At 39.6% G+C, this 20,625-nt stretch overlaps 1 protein-coding gene across 1 annotated transcript in view; it reads right to left on the reverse strand.

The window, feature by feature from the left end:
• Positions 1-20,625, reverse strand: part of ITPR3 (inositol 1,4,5-trisphosphate receptor type 3) — a 2,403,054-nt gene that overhangs the window by 177,147 nt on the left and 2,205,282 nt on the right. Inside the window, exon 52 of the mRNA XM_044076491.1 lies at positions 16,354-16,546. Coding sequence (XP_043932426.1) covers positions 16,354-16,546 — 193 coding nt within the window. The remainder of the gene's footprint in view (positions 1-16,353; positions 16,547-20,625) is intronic.

Below are 20,625 nucleotides of genomic sequence, written 5' to 3' on the forward strand. Positions count from 1 at the left end.
AACAGGAGTGACTGCAATTAAGGGTACAGCAAATAAACAATAGGGGGCTGGAATCTACTGGAGGAAGCTGGCAGAGGAACTGAGGCATTGAGAACAAATAATTAGAAAGAGAGAAAGGTAACAGAATGGGAAGAAGTCAAGACGACATTTTGATTGCAAGCTAGTGATCACCTTCCCTATCAGGGACTGATATCAGAGTACAGACAGAGAAAGAGATAGGGGAATCCTAAATGAAAGACCTTCATTGGCTGAGTTTTTCAATTGAATCTAGAATAGAAGCTGCTGTTAAAAAGTGATAATTAATAGGGCATATGAAATAGTGTAAGATATAGGGATCAATCAGAAGAGTTCAGAAAAGAATGTGAGGAAAGATTAGATATGCAATTCACAAAGAAATAATGGGAGGGCATGTGTATGGTTCCCAAGTATGCAACAAAATCTGAAAGATTTAGGATTTTTACCTGAAAATTTTTGCATAGATACTTTTATGCCCCAAGCAGACTTCAAATATTTTTTCAAGTAGATGGCAAATAATGAAGGCATGATGGGGAAGAGAGAGGTAAGTGGGAACATATGTTTTGGGAGTGTAATGAGTTGGCAGATTTTAAAAATTCCCTACAGAGTACTCTGTCAGGAATACTGGATCAGCAAAAGAAGGGTACTGAACATGTGACTTTTTTGAGCTGGGATGCAGGATCTAAACTGCCTTGACATAGTAATACCTTGTTAAGTTTAATTTTGGTGGCTGCTAAAAAAGTATTACTAGAAAATGGAAATCAAAATCTAAACCAACTATACATGAAGTAGTGAATACTGTAACAGAAATAAAAGAACAGGAAGTGAGATCTTTAGAAATGAGCTGGAGTAAATTACATAGAAAAAATGGAAACTGTGGGAACAGTACATGCAGAAAATGTTTTTGAGGAGAAATGAGATTTATGAAAAGACAAGAATTGAATAATTTATGTAATGTTGCTTACAATATATGACATATAATATACGTGATGCATAATGTTTGTAAATGTGAACTTATTAATATGGCTTATTTACTTTTATATAAATGTAAGTTTACCTGTTTCACAAGTGATAATTCAATAAAGGTGTTTATAAACAAAAGCACTGAAGTGAGGATAAGGTAGAGGTAAACTTTCATCTTCTGGTGGTTCAGGTTTGTGTGTATGTTTATATATGGATTTATATCATATTACTGAGTATAGGACACTCAAACTTCATATGATCAAGACCATATGCTTGAGTTTCCAAAAACTGGAATGTAAAAAAAAAAGTCTACATTTTTGTATGGAGGCAAACCCACTGCTCCCCTCACCAAATTATATATACCACCTCTGAGATTTCACTGCAGTGGGAAAAAGGAAAATTCCCCTATACCCACTGCATTACAACCTACACAGAAGTGCTTTAATGGGTAAATTTACCCTCTTCCCCACTGTAGTGCAGTCTCGGAGTTGGTACATATATATATATATATATATATATATATATATATATATATATATATATATATAATTTTCAGGGAGTGTGAGGGTGTAACCCCTGACATGGGGCCTGCAAAAACATAGATATTTTTCTTTTTTTTACATTCAAGTTTTTGAAACTCAAACATATGGTCTTGGGCATATGAATTGTGAGTTTCTGAAACTCGATGTTGTTGTGTCTTTCAACTTTTTCCCAGTTAGGGGTCGCCATAGCGGAACTCCAGTCTGCTAATGATTGGCAGTAGATTTTTACGTGCTGAGTTGCCGGCCCTGACGCACAACCTTCAACGAAGGTACGCCCATTCACGCATGTCTCCACACAGAAGACGCTCTAGCTGAGAATCGAACAGGACAACGTCTTACTGTGAGGCGACAATGCTACCGCAGCATCACCACCACAGTACTTTATATGACATAAACCCATATACACACACACACACACACACACACACACACACACACTTTTTTTTCCATGTCTTACCTTTTGTCCTACCCTCACATTATGTGGAATGATAGCAGTGCAGATATATGTTAATGGTCAAGCTGATGGTGAATTTCTCTGTTGTATGCAGAAGGAATGAGGACCCTGATCTCCAGCATGGGCCATGGCTCACCCCCCCCCCCCCCCAATAAAAAACTTCTGTACCTCTGGAATAGTTGAGTTGCTTAAATACCTCTCATTCTAATCCTCCCACCTGACTCTCTTCAAGGACCAGATCTGTTAATCAAACCTGGCACAGTCAGGGTTCTATCCCTCTGTACCACAGAGCTGGTAAGAATCTGTTTGTCAAAAACTGCTGACATGAAATTTAAAATTAGAAATTCAAAAATTCTGAATGTTTAAATTCACAACAGCATTTTCTAACTCAGTGGTAGCACTTAAGAGTCCAGAATATATTAACAATGTACACAGACCTTGCAATCTATCTGAAGAAAAAAAATTATAGCTGCACTGTGTTGAATTTAAAATCAATGTTTATTTTCTTAATTCTCACTATTTTCCATCAGTCTTACTTGCAGCTGTCTCTCTGTATCTCACACATTTTCAAAATTCATTATTATCAACCTTTTGCTTCTACAATCCCCACACACAGCTCACTTTCATGCTTGTGTTCAACAACATGCAGGCTTTAGAAAATAACTGTTTGCTTTTACATATTTTCGCAAATGTTATTATTGCAGTGCAGATTCTGTATGATTTGTTCAATAAGGAGCAGTGCTTCATCTCTCTCACAGAGCAATGCCTGCTACATGATGCATTAATTAAAACTGTAAAAGCTCTTGTCTAGTCTACTTTAGCCTAACTGATGTATATTAAATCTATGTACTCCATGTAGACCTCAGGTGTCCTTGAAGTCTATAGAGTACAATGATCATAGCAGAATATCAGGTGAAACTGCAAACCACCTAAGAGGATTCTGGAGGTACACTCTTACTGGTTGCACAGGAGGTCTCCTTGCACAGTTCCAGATGAATTTGAAAAAGCACCAGATACAGCAACTTTTACTAACAAAAGTAGACTTAAATAGTGCTAAAAAGACTTGGGTGCTGAAGGGTTGAGAGCACACATGAATTCAATGCTCAAAAGTACTCAGTCCAACATCACAGGCATAGTCTATTCTTAAACAAGGAAACTTCCAGAAAGTATGCTAAGTTCTGATATGTGGCAAGAACAAACCCAACCACAGGATTTGTTTAAGGAGGGATGACAAGGTTAGATATGAGTATATCTGTTCTTGGGTAATTATAACTTTATGGCAAATCATTTGAGATGGTTATTAATTAAATGCACTGCATTCCCAAGTAGGCAATATATGGCAGTTCGTTTTTCATAGTCCAATGTATAGCTATGCTCAAAGAATGTTAGAACAGACTCCACATTTTCAGAGTATACCAAATGGCCAATCCAAGAACCTAGTGACACCTTAAAAGTATTCACAGAGATGGAGCTTATTTCATAAATGAGCAATGTTGTAAGAATGAATTTGAAATGTCTTTTAACAGTTCTAGAAGAACCAGGATGGTCACAAACATTACTACTGTGTAATGATCTTTCAGAATGAGTTACATCCAAACCCAGCATGATTCTTAACTCCTCATTGTGTAAAGCTTTGAAAATGAATGTTACTTATTCATCATAATGATAGATCCATGCTGTCTGCCTCTGTCTGGTTCAACTTGTGGGTTACCGGATCTGACACCGGCCAAATTTTCTAGACTTCAGCTCAATGGGCTCCACATCCCCTACCCACAATCCCCGCACCCCCCACAGATACCTCAGATTGAGTTTGCCCTTCCTTAATCTAGCTCTAAAATACCTTTCTTACATAAAGGAAAAAGAACAAAGGACTCCAAGAAAAGAAAGCAATCAAGCCTCCCCAGCCTGATCATCTTAGGAACTGAGATTAGCCAAAAAGGTGGGGGCGGGGGGTTTGGTTTGAACCAGACAGGGACAGACAACACAGATTTATTATTATGGTGCTTACATAACTTTTGTATCCAATGTTGTCTTCTTCATCTGGCCTCAACCTGTGGGACAGAGTCTCCAGCCAAGTAAAAATCCCTGGGAGGATCTACAGAGGGATATTCTGCAACACAGAAGAACCAAACTAAGCCCTGGACTAAGACTAAATGTCCAGCCTGTAGTGAGAAGCAAAGGTATGAAGGCCCACCCAAGTGGCACCTGCAAACCATCATCCAAGGAAACTCTGTAAAAGAGAGCCGTAGAAGTACAGAAGTAGCCATTGCTCTAGTACAGTGACCCTTAGGTTTACCATGCAAAGTCTTGCCTCTCAAGGTACATGCAAAGGAAATGCAGCATTTGGATAAAATCACTTTAGACACAGGTCTGTCCAATCTGGATTTCAAAAAAGAAACAAACAGGTGACTAGATTTTCTAAAGACTTTTGTCCTGTCCAGGTAAAATCACAATTGTCTATGTACATCTAAACAATGTAACAACTATTCACCCCTGCTCGAGAAATTAGGAAAAAACAGGCAGGTGAATAGAACTATTCAAATTACTTTCTGAGGCTACCTTGGAGAGAAAGGGCAGATCGATGCAGAGTGAAACCCTATCTTTGTGAAACACCAGATAAGCAGGAGTAGTGTTTAGAACGTGTAGCTTCGAAATTCTCCTGGCTGAGGAAACAGCCACCAGAAATAAGGTTTTCCAAGATAACAACTTTAAGGATGAAGTAGCAGAGGGTTCAAAAGGAGGACCTGCAAATCCTGAAAGGAGGGACAGGATCCTGAACAGGAGGATGCAGAAAGAATGCACCTTTGAGAAACACCTTGGAGATTTTTAGAGCAGCCAAGGGGAACATTATCCTTACCAGCATAAAAATTAAAAATGGCCACCAGTTGTATCTTGATCATAGAAAAACTACAGTCCAAATGAAACAATTCAGCAAGAAAATCCAGCACAGACTAGACTCTAAGGGAGTGGAAAAGGGGTCAAAATCTCAAGAGTCTGCCTACAATGCAAAATGCTTCCATTTACTTGAATACACTTTCCTAGTACATGGCTTTGGGACAAGGATAAAATATGCCCAGCATTATCAGACAGCTTGGGATTCCTGGCCATCAAGGGAACTGGAGAAACCATGCTGTTAACTTGAGGGACTGCAAACTGGGAGGATCCAGATCCACTGGATGAGATCCAGAGTGGGATCTGGAACCCAAGGAAGGTACTGCAGAAGAGACCACAGAAAGAGGAACCATAACTGATGAGGCCAGAAGGCAGCTATGAGGATCACTATCTCTTTGCAATGGGCTGCCCTCTAAAGAAATTTGACAATCAGGGAAACTGGAGGATATGCATTTAGGAAACCCAGGGGTCAAGCATACAGAACAGTTTTTCTGAGTGATTGCCCCTGAGGAGGGGCTAAGGCATAATAGCTGAGAATTTTGTGTTGGAGGAGGAAGCAAAAAGGTTGCAACATGGAGTGTCCCAGCACCAAAAGATCCAAGCTACAACCCTTGGATTCAAAGACCACTTGTGAGGAAGAAGAAGAATTTTGCTCAAACTGTCAGCCAGAATGTTGGACCTCCCAGGGATGAGCGTTGCAATCAAAAACCATTAAGATGAGATTTCCATTGCCAAAACTTCACAGCCTCTTGACAAAGAGGCTAAGACGGCATCCACCCTACTTGTTCAAATAGCAGGCAACAGACATATCGTGCGTCTGGATCAAAATCACACTACTGGTAGGGTCATCCTGAAAGGCCTGCAACACAAGGAGGACAGTCCTCATCTCAAAGATGTTGATGTGAATGTTGTTCTCCACAGACAACCAGGACCTTTGAAACAGCCTCCCTATGAACTGTCCCACCACCACCCAAGTAGGGAGGCATATGTGGTGCTAGGGAAGAATCAACAGTCTCCCACTGATCACTAAGGGTGCTTATCAACTCGCCCATTCATTTATGACTACCTCATCAAAAAGGCAAGCATAAAAAAGTGCAGTGGTGCAAGTCCTACCTACTGCACATCCTAATGGAATGAGTGCCTAAAAGGTATCAAGATAGAATCATTCAGGCTATCAGCTGTAATTCCTCTATGTTATGGTGCACCAGTCACCTCAAAAATGAGTGAGCAGATCCACAGTGTGACAAAAGTTTGTGGTAATTGCCTTTGGCCAATTCCATTAAAAGGGAGAACCATCTATAACTGGGCCAAAAGGGGGTCAACACAATGATCTTTGGTAATTATTTCTGAATGTTCAGATGTACCTTGGGTACCACAGGAAAGGGTGGAAATGCATAAAGGAACATTCTCATCCAAAGGAGCAAAAATGCATCTGTCCTTCAAGCATGGCTGCAAGGCTGTCTCAAACAGAATTTTTCTTCCTGCCTGTTTTGAAAGGAGGCAAACAGATCTATCCCAAATGTTCCCCACATTTGGACAAAATCTTGGAAGACCTCTGTCTTGAGTTTCCACTCATAAAGGTGTGTCTGGGATCTGCTTAGGGTGTCTGCCACTACATTTTGCTCTAATTGGAAGTATGAGTTCTGAAGCACCAGAAAATACTGTAAGGCTAGCTCCTAGGCCATCTTTGGCAACTGGAAAAAAGGGTATGTCATTGTACCCCATTGTTTAAGGTACCACATTACTATGCTGTTGTCTGTGATCAGTAAAAGGGACCTGGAGTCCATAAGTGGTGAAGAACCTTTAAGCCCTGATCACAGCTAACATTTCTTTGACATTTATGTGCTTAGTAGCATCTGAAAGACCCCATTTGCCTTGCACTTGAACTCCCCTGGACACTTCTCCTCATACAAAATCTGACAATTTCATCTGAACTGATTGAAATGGGGTCTGGTGGGAAAACAGCAGGCCTGGATTGAGAAACATCTGATCCCTCCACCACTGTAACTCTTGTTTCACAAATTCCAGCACTGGTACCTGGAACTCTAAGGGATGCAGGTGTTGGGTTCAACATTTTTAAGTACCACTGAATCTTTCTCATGTGGAGTCTAACCAGTGGTATCATGAGGATCACTGATGCCATGAGGCTTGGAATTTTGAGAAACTCTCTTGCAGAAGCAGCTTTTTGAAGAGAGAAACACCTGAACATGTTCTGAAAAGTCACTACTTTGTCTTCTGGCAGAAAGGGCATTCTTTTTTCTGTGCCCAGGAAGACATTTCTTTTTTTTTTTTTTTCAAAAACTTTTATTGAATTTTATTTGTGTATATAAGCAAACCTATATTTATATAGAAGCAATCATATCATATTAACAAATTCACATTTACAAACATTATACATCACATATACTGTCATATATCTTATAATCTAGGCAGCATTATATAAATTATTCAATTCCTGCCATCTCGTAAATCTCATTCCTCCTCCAAAACATTTTTCTGCATGTATTGTTCCCACAATTTAAATTTTTTCTATGTAATTTACTCCTAACCCTTTCTAAAGATTCCACCTCCAGTCATTTTATCTTTGTTACAATATTCATTATTTCAAGTGCAGTTGGTTTAGATTTTGATTTCCATTTTCTAGTAACAGCTTTTTGGGCACTTAAACTTGACCTTGTATAAGCAAGTCAGATCTTGTAGCCTAGCTAAAAAAATAATTTCCTTAGCTGCACTCATTTGCTCATCCAGTATTTCAGACTGAGTACTCTATAGGGAATTTTTAAAGTCTACCGACTCATTACCTCCATCATTTACAATTTGCCTGAGGAAAAATTCTTTAGTCTGCTTGGGCTATAAAAGTATCTAAGTAAACAATTCCAGGCAAAACTCAACTAAATCTTCTAGAACTTGTATATTTGGCAGCAATACATATATCCTCTCATTGTTCCTTTGTGAACTGCATATCTAATCCCTCTTCCCAATCTTTTCTGACCTCTTCTGATTGAGTCCTATAGTTATTGTGAAATATTTTATATGCTCTACTAATTATTCTTTTGTAACAGCAGCTGCTGCTCTAGATTCAATAAAAAACTCAACCAGTGTAGGTCTTTCATTTAGGATTCCCTTATCCTTTTCTCTTTGTCTGTTCTCTGTCAATTCCTAATGGGGGAAGACAATCGCTAGCAAACAAAACAAATGTCTTCTTGCCCCATTCTATTACCTTTCTCTCTCTAATTATTTGTTCCCTGTACCTTGGTTCCTTTTCCAAATTTCTCCAGTAAATGTCTGTTATGCAGTTATCCCTATCAAGAGAATATCCTTTCTCCACTCCCATTTTGGCTTAGTTCTTAGTATATTTTCTGCAACTTTATGAATATAATAACCTGTATGACTGTAGTTTTTCTCCGTAAACATTTGTGTCCAAAACCTCAGTCTTTCCTTATTTCTTGAATTATACCCTTTCTTTCTTTGTCATCATTCCTTTCCACTTTGAATTGCAGCTTTATGTTTGTGCTATGAGAGAGTCTAACTGTGTAGCTCTGAAATATCCATTCAAATCAGGTAATCCTAAACATCCTTGTTCTGTTAGGAGGATCAACTTATCCCACTTGACTCTTGTCATCATCCCTTCCCAAATAAAATCCTTCAACTCTTATTAATTACTCCAGCAAGACAGAGGGACTCCAAAATGGCCAGTTTCAATAAAAAACTTTTATTGTCGACACCACAAGCGCTTTCACAGACTAAGCTGCTTCTTTAGGTAATGTCTATCAAACTAAAAAAACTGTTTAAATACCATATACTACCTCCCTTGATTAATCATGTGACATCAAGGCACTCAAATTATTTAAACAAACAGTCTCATAAAAGCATATGCATAGCACCTAAGTAGAGAAATCATAATACATTCATAAAAATGCATATGTAACAAATATATATATATATAAAGCATAAAAAATACAATAATACAAAAGCAAAAAACATTCAACATCTTAGGTTCCTAGATTTCAGCTTAGGTTTTATAGGAACCGCATCATTGAGTCCTTGCCCGCTATCACCTCTCAGTCTAATGATCCACTTAGACTTAAGTTGCTCAGTACTATTCCTGATGTTACCTCCTCTTAATGTCTTGTGCACCCTCCCTATAACCAAAACCTTAAAAGTATGCTCGGTACCACTGGCAATGACATGTTTTGCAAGGGCATTAGTTTTATTCCCTTTGCTAATATGATACAGATGTTCCTTTATTCTTTCTCTAAGCGTTCTAGCTGTCTTGCCTACTTAAAATTTGGAACACAATGAAAAGCATGCCAAGTAAACAACGTGGGAGGTGGTACAAGTAGCAATAACTTTGAATTTATATATTCTATCCTGGTCAGGGTGTGTGAAAGTAGAAGTGCTGTCAATGTAAGTGCATACACTGCAAGTGTCACATGCTAAAGTGACATTACTGCTATATTCATGTTTATTCCTTGAATAAAATAAGGTAATTTTTAAGGATTTCATGTTCCTAAATACAAACCTGGGGGTGGGGTCTATCACTCTGGAAATATCCGTCTGTCATAAGGGCTTTCCAGTGTTTTCTAATAACGTTCATGTACATGGAAACATTACTAGAATAATGTAATGGTACCCTCAGTTTACACTGATTGTTCCTATTATACATTACTCTGTCTGATGCAGGTTTTGAAAAATAAGGTTTAGCCATGATCCCCCTCAAGCTTTTAACCTTCTCTACATTTTCAACTATTTCTTAGTCACTATAACCTCTCATCCTTAAACAATGCTGTGTAGTTTCTACCTACTCTTGAAACTCCTTTTCATCTACATTTAACCTGGAGTCTCTAAAAACTTGATTCTTAACCATGTTACTAAAAATGTGGGTGGGGTGCATACTATGCCTATACAAAAGATGGTTAACATGGCATGGTTTCTTATACAATTTAGTAAAAATGGAGCCATTCCCATGCACTTCAACAGTAACAGCAAGAAAATTCATACTGTGTGTTGATGCATGATGAAAAATTTAAATAATTAGTTGTATTATTTACATACACCTCAAACTCTCTTAACTGCTTAGTATCTACCCACAGAAAAAAACAAATCGCCAACAAACCTTCTATAAAAAGGTATAAATATGGAGTAGGATCCCTCAAGTATATACTTCATTTCCCATATAGCCTTCACAGTGTTAGCATAGCTATTGGCATACAAAGTGCCCATAGCTACACCATGACGCTGACAATAGATGGAATTATTAAATACAAACACATTATTTTCCAACACTATTCTCAATATAGTACAGACAACAGAGATTTCCATCTCTCCCAAGTTAGAAAAAGTGTGCAAAAACTGTTCAACCTTCAAGACCCCTTCATCATTAGGTATAACGGTGAATAAGGAGGTAACATCCATAGTGACAAGAATAAATTCATGCATAAACATTTTACCAGTGTTAGCATCTAAAAAAAGCAAACAAATTGTTCAGAAAATGCTTAGTGCCCCCAAAATAGCCAAATTATTATTTAACAACGGTCTCAAAGTTTTTTTCAAATAAATAGAAAGGGGCTCTGTCAGCGAATTGCGTCCTGCCACTGTAGGGCGATTTTGTGCATTTTTATGAACTTTCGGAAGACCTTGTATTATAGGCAGTAGTGGGTCTATAACCATAAAATAATCTTACAAGTTCTTATCTATCATTTTCTCTAGATACAACTTGTTCAACGAATGTGTGATAACTAACTTCATGGACTCAACTCTTTTTTGATTAATAGTTAAATAAAACTTCCTATCTGCTAGCATATTGTTCATAGCTTCATTATACCAGATGGTGTCCATTATAACAACTGGTCTCCCCTTGTCTGCAGGTTTAATTACAATCTTATCATTTTCTTCTAACTTTTTCAGAGCACTGTACTCATCATTACTTAAACTGTAATGCATTTTACATTTCTTGCGCCGATTATAAATACTATACATTTCATCAGCACATAGTTTCTCAGATGCACTAACCAAGGAATTTAACACAGGTACAAAAATACATTAAAAAAAAAACAGCATTATTATAAACTTGATTTTCAGACATTACATTTTCATCCTTATACATAAGCTTTAACATTAGATTCCTTACAAACAGTTTAACACCAAATGTAACTTCAGTGAAGTCTGAAGTTTGTGTAGGAATAAATGAAAGTCCCTTTTGTAAAATGCTTCTTTCACACTCTGTAAGATGACATGCAGAAAGATTTAAAATTAAGTCTTTAAAAATAACATCAGTCAACTTACTGGTTTCTTTGTACTGGGAGCACTCAAGTGAGTCTCTTCTTGTTTCCTTTTGTTTCTGCTGTGACTCCTTGAATGACTGCACTGCTTTTCCAGCTTCCATTCTTTGCAAGGTAAAGGGAATGGAAGCTTCTGCTGACCTAAAGGGTATTGTGTGCCATTGACTTTTGAGATACTAGAGCTCTGTGTTAATCCTTCTTGCTGTGGGGAATGTATTTGTGCTGTTACTTGAAAAGTTTTTCTGCGTGCTTCCAGCTCTTTGCCTTCAGTAGTGCTAACAGCTACATTTGTGGTAGGCGATGTCAATGCTCTTGTGTGAACGTATGTTCCAGCCTCTGCCTGGATGGATTATTGGTAACCGCAGAAACTGGAGCTGGAAAATCAGAGGGTGTGTTAGAATCACAGTTAAACTGTGAAAACCCTCCCAGAGTAGAAGTCTGTTTTGTATTCTTGGCCACAGAAAAATATTACCTTTCATAAAGTCATCTCTGTTTCTAGATAACTTATTTTGTTTAATTCACAAGTCTTCTCTCATATGCAGAAACAGCATCTAAACATTCGATAACATGTTTCTCTAGCACTTCAGCAGAAAATAAGGTTATCAGTTCATCATAAGCTTGCATCAGGGACAGCGATATCTGCTCAGTCTCCTTGTCTGCCTGCTTAATTAGTAACCTTAAGTAAGACAAGCTGCAGTTTAGGGTAATCTTTTGCCATTCTGTTAACAGTTCATCATCTGGCTCAGTTTGTGCAGGTATCTTTACGATACGAAGGCCCCTAGGGATTACTTCTTCCTTAACACATAGCTCCAGACAGAATTTCTCATTCTGTTTCTGCTTAAGTTTAAACAAAAGTCTCTCAAGATTATGTAATTTGTTTTTAAGTAGGGCAATGTCTATAGTAGAAGACTCAGTCTCATGTATATTACTTACATATTCCATTAATGGGTTGAATTTATGCAGCACAGAATTCAAAAATCTCTCCTTCACATTCGCCTCTTTCAGCATCTTTTCATGGTGTATAGCCCAGTTCCACGATATCATCACACCCTTCAGCCATTTCACCAGTGGGTATGGTATATAAAAAGTAGTACTAAGCAAAACAAACACAAATACCAACCCTTTCTGGTAAAGTCCCAGTAAAGAAAACCAAACAATTAATCCAGCAAGACAGAGGGACTCCAAAACGGCCAGTTTCAATAAAAAACTTTTATTGTTGACACCACAAGTGCTTTTACAGACTAAGCTGCTTCTTCAGGTAATGTCTATCAAACTAATAATTTCAGTTTAAATACCATATACTACCTCCCTTGATTAATCATATGACATCAGGGCACTCAAATTATTTAAACAAACAGTCTCATAAAAGCATATGCATAGCACCTAAGTACAGAAATCATGCTGCAAACCTTATGCATCACTTATAATCTATCCAGTCAGTGTCAAACATTACAAGGCTCATTCAAATCCTGCCTTCTTTTAAACATCATTCTTACTCCAAAGCATTATTTTGCATGTATTTTCCCACAATTCCCATTTTTCTATGCAATTTGCTCCTACCCTTTTCTAAAGATCTCATTTCCAGTTGTTTTATCTCTGTTACTATATTCACTACTTCTAATACATTTGGTTTAAACTTTGATTTTCATTTTCTAGTAAATGCTTTTGGCAGCCGGAGACCCACCAAGGCCTTGCTATGTCTAGGCAATTCAGATTCTGTATCACAGCTAAAAACAAATCATTTCCTTAGTTATACCAATTTGCCCACCCAGTATTTATGATAGAGTAGTCTGCAGGAAATTTTTTTAAAAATCTGCTAATTCATTCCAGAAATATGTTCCCAAATACCTCTTTCTTTCTCATCACACCTCCAACATTTGCTATCTACCTGAGGAAATTTTCTTTGAAGTCTACTTGGGTAATAAAAATACGTATGTATACATTTCAAGTAAAAATCCTAAATCTCCTTGACTTTTTTGTGTGTTTGGGAGTCAGACATTTATCTCCCACTGTTTCTGTATGAAGTGCTCATCCAATCTATATGCTGTACTAATTATCTGTTTTTAACAGCAGCAAGCCAATGGTCTTAATCCAAATATTCACCTGTGTAAAGGTAACAGAAAACATATCAGCTGGACATATATAATGATCTGTGTACTTTTACACCCCATCTTCCACCACAACAACCCAAGATTACAGCCTATTAACTTAAACATGCTTTTGTCCAGCTTTTCTTCTCTTGTTGCACTGTAATACCTACATTTGCTAATTCCAAAAAAGAAAAAAATAGAGACAAGAGGAATAAGAAAAAAAGGTATCTGTTTAATTTAAGAAATGTATCACATGCAAGAACAACTAAAATACTTCACTATAAAAATATACAATTTATATTGTGAAAAGTTTCATAGAAATACTGTTAAGAGAAACTGTTTTACTAACAGTTACCTTTTTCCTTCCTCTTCCAATCCCCTCAGAGTCTTTCTAAACATTAGTGACATGAACTGAGGCAAATGCTTTCCAGTTCCACACAAGTTTTAACAAAATCAACAAAAGTGCATTCTTTCCAATAATTCTTATACAGCCGCATTTTACAAATAAAACTGATGCTTTGCAATTTCACATTTATTCACTAACTTCCACATTGCTGTTTTTCTTCCTGTTATCTCCATCTACCAACTCCAGATTCTGGTTCAGTTCCACGGTACTCCTAATTCTTCTGGTCAACTCTTATGCTTTTCTCTGTCTTTCAAGCATTTTCCTTTGGAACAGTGGAAAAAGTTTCACTGGCAAAGTCTCTTCATGTGCTCTATTATCAAAAGAATGGGAAACTGAGTCCCCTTCTGCTTCATGGCTCAGCTTTTGTTAGACAAACTTTTGCATTTCCTCCTTAGCCTGTTCTGCATCAAAAATGATTTGATCCTCCAGAAAAAAAAATATTCTGAAGACAAATGAATATAGCAGTTTGAATCTCACACCTACAGCTCAACATTCCATGACTTCCTGGGCAAACGTGTTTCTCTTCTGCCTAGTGTATGGTGAATAATCATTTTCCACAAGTACACTATCACCAACTTTTAATAATTTGCCCTTGTGACAGAGTTTTGTTAGGATCAACTCTTCTTGCTGGTAGGTTTGCATCTTTATTAATAAAGGTCTTGGCTGCTTTCTTATGGACAGATTTGGGGCATACACATGGTGTATCCTTTCAATTAACAGTTCCTGCTGTGAAATACCAGACCAGTTACTTATTTGTGCCTTTATAAAGATTAATACAGTCTGCTCCTTCTAGTTTCGCTGGTACAGCTGAAAATATCAGATTTTCCCCATGTGCTATCTCCTCTAATTCTACAATTTTGAAGCATCTCTTCTTGAACAGTCTCCTTTTTTTTCATTTTGACCTCTGATTTTTGCAGTTTTATCAGCTCATCTAAATATCTCTTTAAAGCTTTTTTCCATTTTCCAGACTTTTGTTATTTGGGTTGATGTACTTCTTCAGTGTTTCATTTATCTTAATCAGCTCTGAGCACATTTGATTTATTTTTCCTCTAGATTACTTGAAGCAATGTCTTGCATCAAAGCTGAAGCTTGAACTGTATTTTGCTGAACAGCTGCAGGATTCTTCTCAATCAGTGTTTTCTCTTCATCTTTTTTAGTTGATGTTCTTTCAGGCTCTCTTAGGTTCTTCACTGCAGGTATCCAGTTAGTGTCCTTACTACCTAGTAATAGAATTTTACTCAAGCTGACAATATCACTGGCTGTTATTTGTCTGTTCATGTTTTCACACTGGGAGAGCCGAAGTTAAGCTGTTGATCAGTGTGCAGCCATCTTGGAAGTCCCACATGAATGAATCTTAAATTGGAGGAGGAGCAGACTTGCTCTGTGCAGCAGATAAGGGCCTTTGGTCTTTGATACTTGGTCCTGTACTACATACAAAGTAAGCTCCATAGTTTTATTTTTATTTATTTATTTATTTTTAATCTTAGGAAAGGGCAGACTTTTTGCCTTTCTTTTCCTTAACATATTCTTTTGTCATATTTTACTTTCAGGTACAGCTCATTGGCTAACAGAAAGAGAAGAAGTAGAACTTCTTACATTTTTTCATTTAACCAAAGTTTTTTCTGTTGAATGTACATAACATTCACACTAATCTATACCATTAGTCTCTTCAAAATAGAAAATATACTGAAAACCTAAGTCTTACAGAGGCCTGAAATCAATTAGCAACCTTAGTGCTGGAGGACCAGGCAGGCAATGGCGAGAGTAAGAGGTCACTGCAGGCTCACCTATCCTGGTGGGAGACAGAACAATCTGGTCAACCACAATACTGACACATACTGAAGGACAGATGTGTAGCATACATAGCATGTGACAGGAAAGAACAGTTGCATTTGCCAAGCTGCAGTCAAACAGTAGCCTTCACTGAGTACATGTGAAAGCATGCATGGGCAATGCACAGGACAAACCTGCCTATGTAGGAATGCACATATGTTGCCGCAGGATGTGCTAAGGCCATAATAAGTAAAACCGTTATGGCTATCTGGAAGACGATGCATGATTAGTTCAAACCCCACAGAGCAGTAAATAATGAATACTCACTGCAGTAGACCAGGCAGCTGGAAAGGTACAGGGGAAAAAATGCACAAAAAAAAATATTTTGGAGGACTGTGACGCTCAGGTGACCAAATAAGTAACTATTAGTAATATTCTTTTTAGGGCATCAAAAATACAATACCATTCAAAGTCTTTATAATAACTACAACAAAAATTCTGTTCTTTAACAATGTAAAACACTGACACCTCTTTCTTTCTTTTATAGCTGGTCTTCCCCTATTGGCTATTGAACAGACTTCACCCACATGTCCATACGTACATCTTGGTACTGAAAACGATTAAGCTGGAAAACTGACATCCACCTCCTCTATTTTTCATTGTACAATGAATTCCTGCAGCAACAACTGTAAGATGAGCATCACTAATTACTTAGGAGAACAACATATTATCAAAAATCAGGCCACACAAAGCAGATGTGACAAATTGTAAAATCTCTTTTTGTACAGACTGCATTCACATACACAAGAAAAAAAAAACATCTTTTCATTTCTGTATCTTGCCTAATAAGAAGTTTTTTTCCAGCTTGAAAATACACGTCTGATCTTAAAATAGAGAAATAAGATTATGATCATAACATTGTAGAGATAAAAGCTACCTTGTGGTTTGTCAGCAGTCAGCCTGTCAACTTCCATTATGAAATCATCTTTTAGAAAGAGGAAACCAATAATAGAGAAGAGGTAAACAAGGATGAGAGCAAGGACAGCAGTGAGCAGGATGGAGCGGCCATTTCGAGTTACACTCTTGATGACATTAAACAGGGTCTCTTCACGATATATGAGGTCAAATAGCTAAAAAAAAAACAAAAAAACAAAAAGAACTTGATTATTACAGTGCTGCTGAGTGGCATCTGGTTTTCAACCAATGTTATATAATGATTACTGCAGACAGTTAAAGTGAAATACTTCACTGCTAGAACACTTATTGTGTAACTTTTTACCCACCCTTCTTCCTTAAAGGGACAGTTAGCAGATGAATGACAGTGATCATAATGCAGTCAAGTAGGGAGGAATGACCAACTGATGCTTGGGTCTTCTCTTTCCAATGCCTGAAATGCAGTGTTAGGTAATGGATACAAGCCATACAAAATCCCACACATATACAAGCTCTATAGGCGCACCACACTCATGTCCATCCAGGCAGAGGCTAGATGTGTAATGCGACTCCATCACTCTTCTCCTGGGAATAGCATGCTGCTCTCCTAATGTTTGTCCCTGTCTACACAGCAAGCCCTCTGGCTTCTGCTGCCACATTCCCAGAGATGGGTCATTAGCAGCACTGACAACCCTATGCTGCTCTAAGCACATTCCAACACTGTAGACAAATGCCATGCTGCTGTTGCCATAAACCTTTCACAAGCAATACATAAGGATGGCAGGCTGCTGAGCCCCTGCTGTCATGTCCTGCATGGGACCTTGTGATGCTTAAGAATTATAGTGATTAATGCCTGAAGCAACATGAAATTAAGCAAAACCTTCATGAAGCCAATATAGCTTGGTGGGTCTTACTGATACTGACATCTAGAATTACTTGAAACACAGGCTGACAACATTTGGACTGCACAGAGATTTCTGACAATTAACCAGTGCTAAATTAAAGACAAAGTAAAGTGATTTTCAACTCTTACAGTAGCTGGGACACTGCCTGATGATGGGATGCACAAAATTCTGTGAGGTAGCCTGTTGACACTACCTCTTTGGCCCATTTGTCTGTTAACTGAAACAGACTACATTGTGTCATCCCTGCTGATAGTCACAATCTCAGCACCCTCCTATTCCCATGCAGAGTTAGTATCTGGGCACCTTCCTACCCTGCACATAGTCACAAACTCAGCACCCTCCTATTCCCATGCAGAGTTAGTATCTGGGCACCTTCCTACCCTGCACATAGTCAGTAACTCAGCACCCTCCTATTCCCATGCAGAGTTAGTATCTGGGCACCTTCCTACCCTGCACATAGTCAGTAACTGGGCACCCTCCTGTTCCCATGCAGAGTTAGTATCTGGGCACCTTCCTACCCTGTACATAGTCAGTAACTGGGCACCCTCCTATTCCCATGCAGAGTTAGTATCTGGGCACCTTCCTACCCTGCACATAGTCACAAACTCAGCACCCTCTTATTCCCATGCAGAGTTAGTATCTGGGCACCTTCCTACCCTGCACATAGTCAGTAACTGGGCACCCTCCTATTCCCATGCAGAGTTAGTATCTGGGCACCTTCCTACCCTGCACATAGTCACAAACTCAGCACCCTCCTATTCCCATGCAGAGTTAGTATCTGGGCATGCTCCTACCCTGCACATAGTCAGTAACTGGGCACCCTCCTATTCCCATGCAGAGTTAGTATCTGGGCACCTTCCTACCCTGCACATAGTCAGTAACTGGGCACCCTCCTATTCCCATGCAGAGTTAGTATCTGGGCACCTTCCTACCCTGTACATAGTCAGTAACTCAGCACCCTCCTATTCCCATGCAGAGTTAGTATCTGGGCACCTTCCTACCCTGTACATAGTCAGTAACTCAGCACCCTCCTATTCCCATGTAGAGTTAGTATCTGGGCACCTTCCTACCCTGTACATAGTCTGTAACTGGGCACCCTCCGATTCCCATGCAGAGTATCTGGGCACCTTCCTACCCTATACATAGTCACTAACAGGGCACCCCCCCATTCCTATGCAGAGTTAGTATCTGGGCACCTTCCTACCCTATACATAGTCAGTAACTGGGCACTCTCCTGTTCCCATGCAGAGTTAGTATCTGGGCACCTTCCTACCCTGTACATAGTCAGTAACTGGGCACCCTCCTATTCCCATGCAGAGTTAGTATCTGGGCACCTTCCTACCCTGCACATAGTCAGTAACTGGGCACTCTCCTATTCCCATGCAGAGTTAGTATCTGGGCACCTTCCCACCCTGTACATAGTCAGTAACTCAGCACCCTCTTATTCATATGCAAAATTAGTATCTGGGCACCTTCCTACCCTGCACATAGTCAGTAACTGGGCACCCTCCTGTTCCCATGCAGAGTTAGTATCTGGGCACCTTCCTACCCTGTACATAGTCAGTAACTGGGCACCCTCCTATTCCCATGCAGAGTTAGTATCTGGGCACCTTCCCACCCTGTACATAGTCAGTAACTCAGCACCCTCTTATTCATATGCAAAATTAGTATCTGGGCACCTTCCTACCCTGCACATAGTCAGTAACTGGGCACCCTCCTATTCCCATGCAGAGTTAGTATCTGGGCACCTTCCTACCCTGTACATAGTCAGTAACTCAGCACCCTCCTATTCCCATGCAGAGTTAGTATCTGGGCACCTTCCTACCCTGTACATAGTCAGTAGCTCAGCACCCTCTTATTCATATGCAAAATTAGTATCTGGGCACCTTCCTACCCTGCACATAGTCAGTAACTGGGCACCCTCCATTCCCATGCAGAGTATCTGGGCACCTTCCTACCCTGCACATAGTCAGTAACTGGGCACCCTCCTGTTCCCATTCAGAGTTAGTATCTGGGCACCTTCCTACCCTGTACATAGTCAGTAACTGGGCACCCTCCTATTCCCATGCAGAGTTAGTATCTGGGCACCTTCCCACCCTGTACATAGTCAGTACCTCAGCACCCTCTTATTCATATGCAAAATTAGTATCTGGGCACCTTCCTACCCTGCACATAGTCAGTAACTGGGCACCCTCCTGTTCCCATGCAGAGTTAGTATCTGGGCACCTTCCTACCCTGTACATAGTCAGTAACTGGGCACCCGCCTATTCCCATGCAGAGTTAGTATCTGGGCACCTTCCCACCCTGTACATAGTCAGTAACTCAGCACCCTCTTATTCATATGCAAAATTAGTATCTGGGCACCTTCCTACCCTGCACATAGTCAGTAACTGGGCACCCTCCTATTCCCATGCAGAGTTAGTATCTGGGCACCTTCCTACCCTGTACATAGTCAGTAACTCAGCACCCTCCTATTCCCATGCAGAGTTAGTATCTGGGCACCTTCCTACCCTGTACATAGTCAGTAACTCAGCACCCTCTTATTCATATGCAAAATTAGTATCTGGGCACCTTCCTACCCTGCACATAGTCAGTAACTGGGCACCCTCCTATTACCATGCAGAGTTAGTATCTGGGCACCTTCCTACCCTGTACATAGTCAGTAACTCAGCACCCTCTTATTCATATGCAAAATTAGTATCTGGGCACCTTCCTACCCTGCACATAGTCAGTAACTGGGCACCCTTCTATTCCCATGCAGAGTATCTAGGCACCTTCCTACCCTGCACATAGTCAGTAACTGGGCACCCTCCTGTTCCCATGCAGAGTTAGTATCTGGGCACCTTCCTACCCTGTACATAGTCAGTAACTGGGCACCCTCCGATTCCCATGCAGAGTATCTGGGCACCTTCCTACCCTATACATAGTCACTAACAGGGCACCCCCCCCCATTCCCATGCAGAGTTAGTATCTGGGCACCTTCCTACCCTATACATAGTCAGTAAATGGGTACCCTCATTCCCATGCAGAGTTAGTATATGGGCACCTTCCTACCCTGCACATAGTCAGTAACTGGGCATCCTCCTATTCCCATGCAGAGTTAGTATCTGGGCACCCTCCTACCCTGCACATAGGTTCATAAATGTGTACTAGGCTAATGGCCCTGGGGCCTTTACAAGCCTAGCCATAGGATTACCCTGGCATAGTGCCAACCAGCCTTAGTTCCCACTGCCTCTGTCAAATAGAGCCACTGGTGTTACCCCTGGGGTGAATTTTGTGTTTCCCATCCACTCATCAATATTTCTCTTGAAGAGGGTCAGCAAGGTGCTCTGCTTGACATGTATGGGAAGTCTGTTCCATTACATGGGCAG

This window comes from Protopterus annectens, chromosome 7.part0 (assembly GCF_019279795.1).
Source record: "Protopterus annectens isolate FY-2018-M chromosome 7.part0, PAN1.0, whole genome shotgun sequence".
NCBI classification, from domain to species: Eukaryota; Metazoa; Chordata; order Ceratodontiformes; family Protopteridae; genus Protopterus; species Protopterus annectens.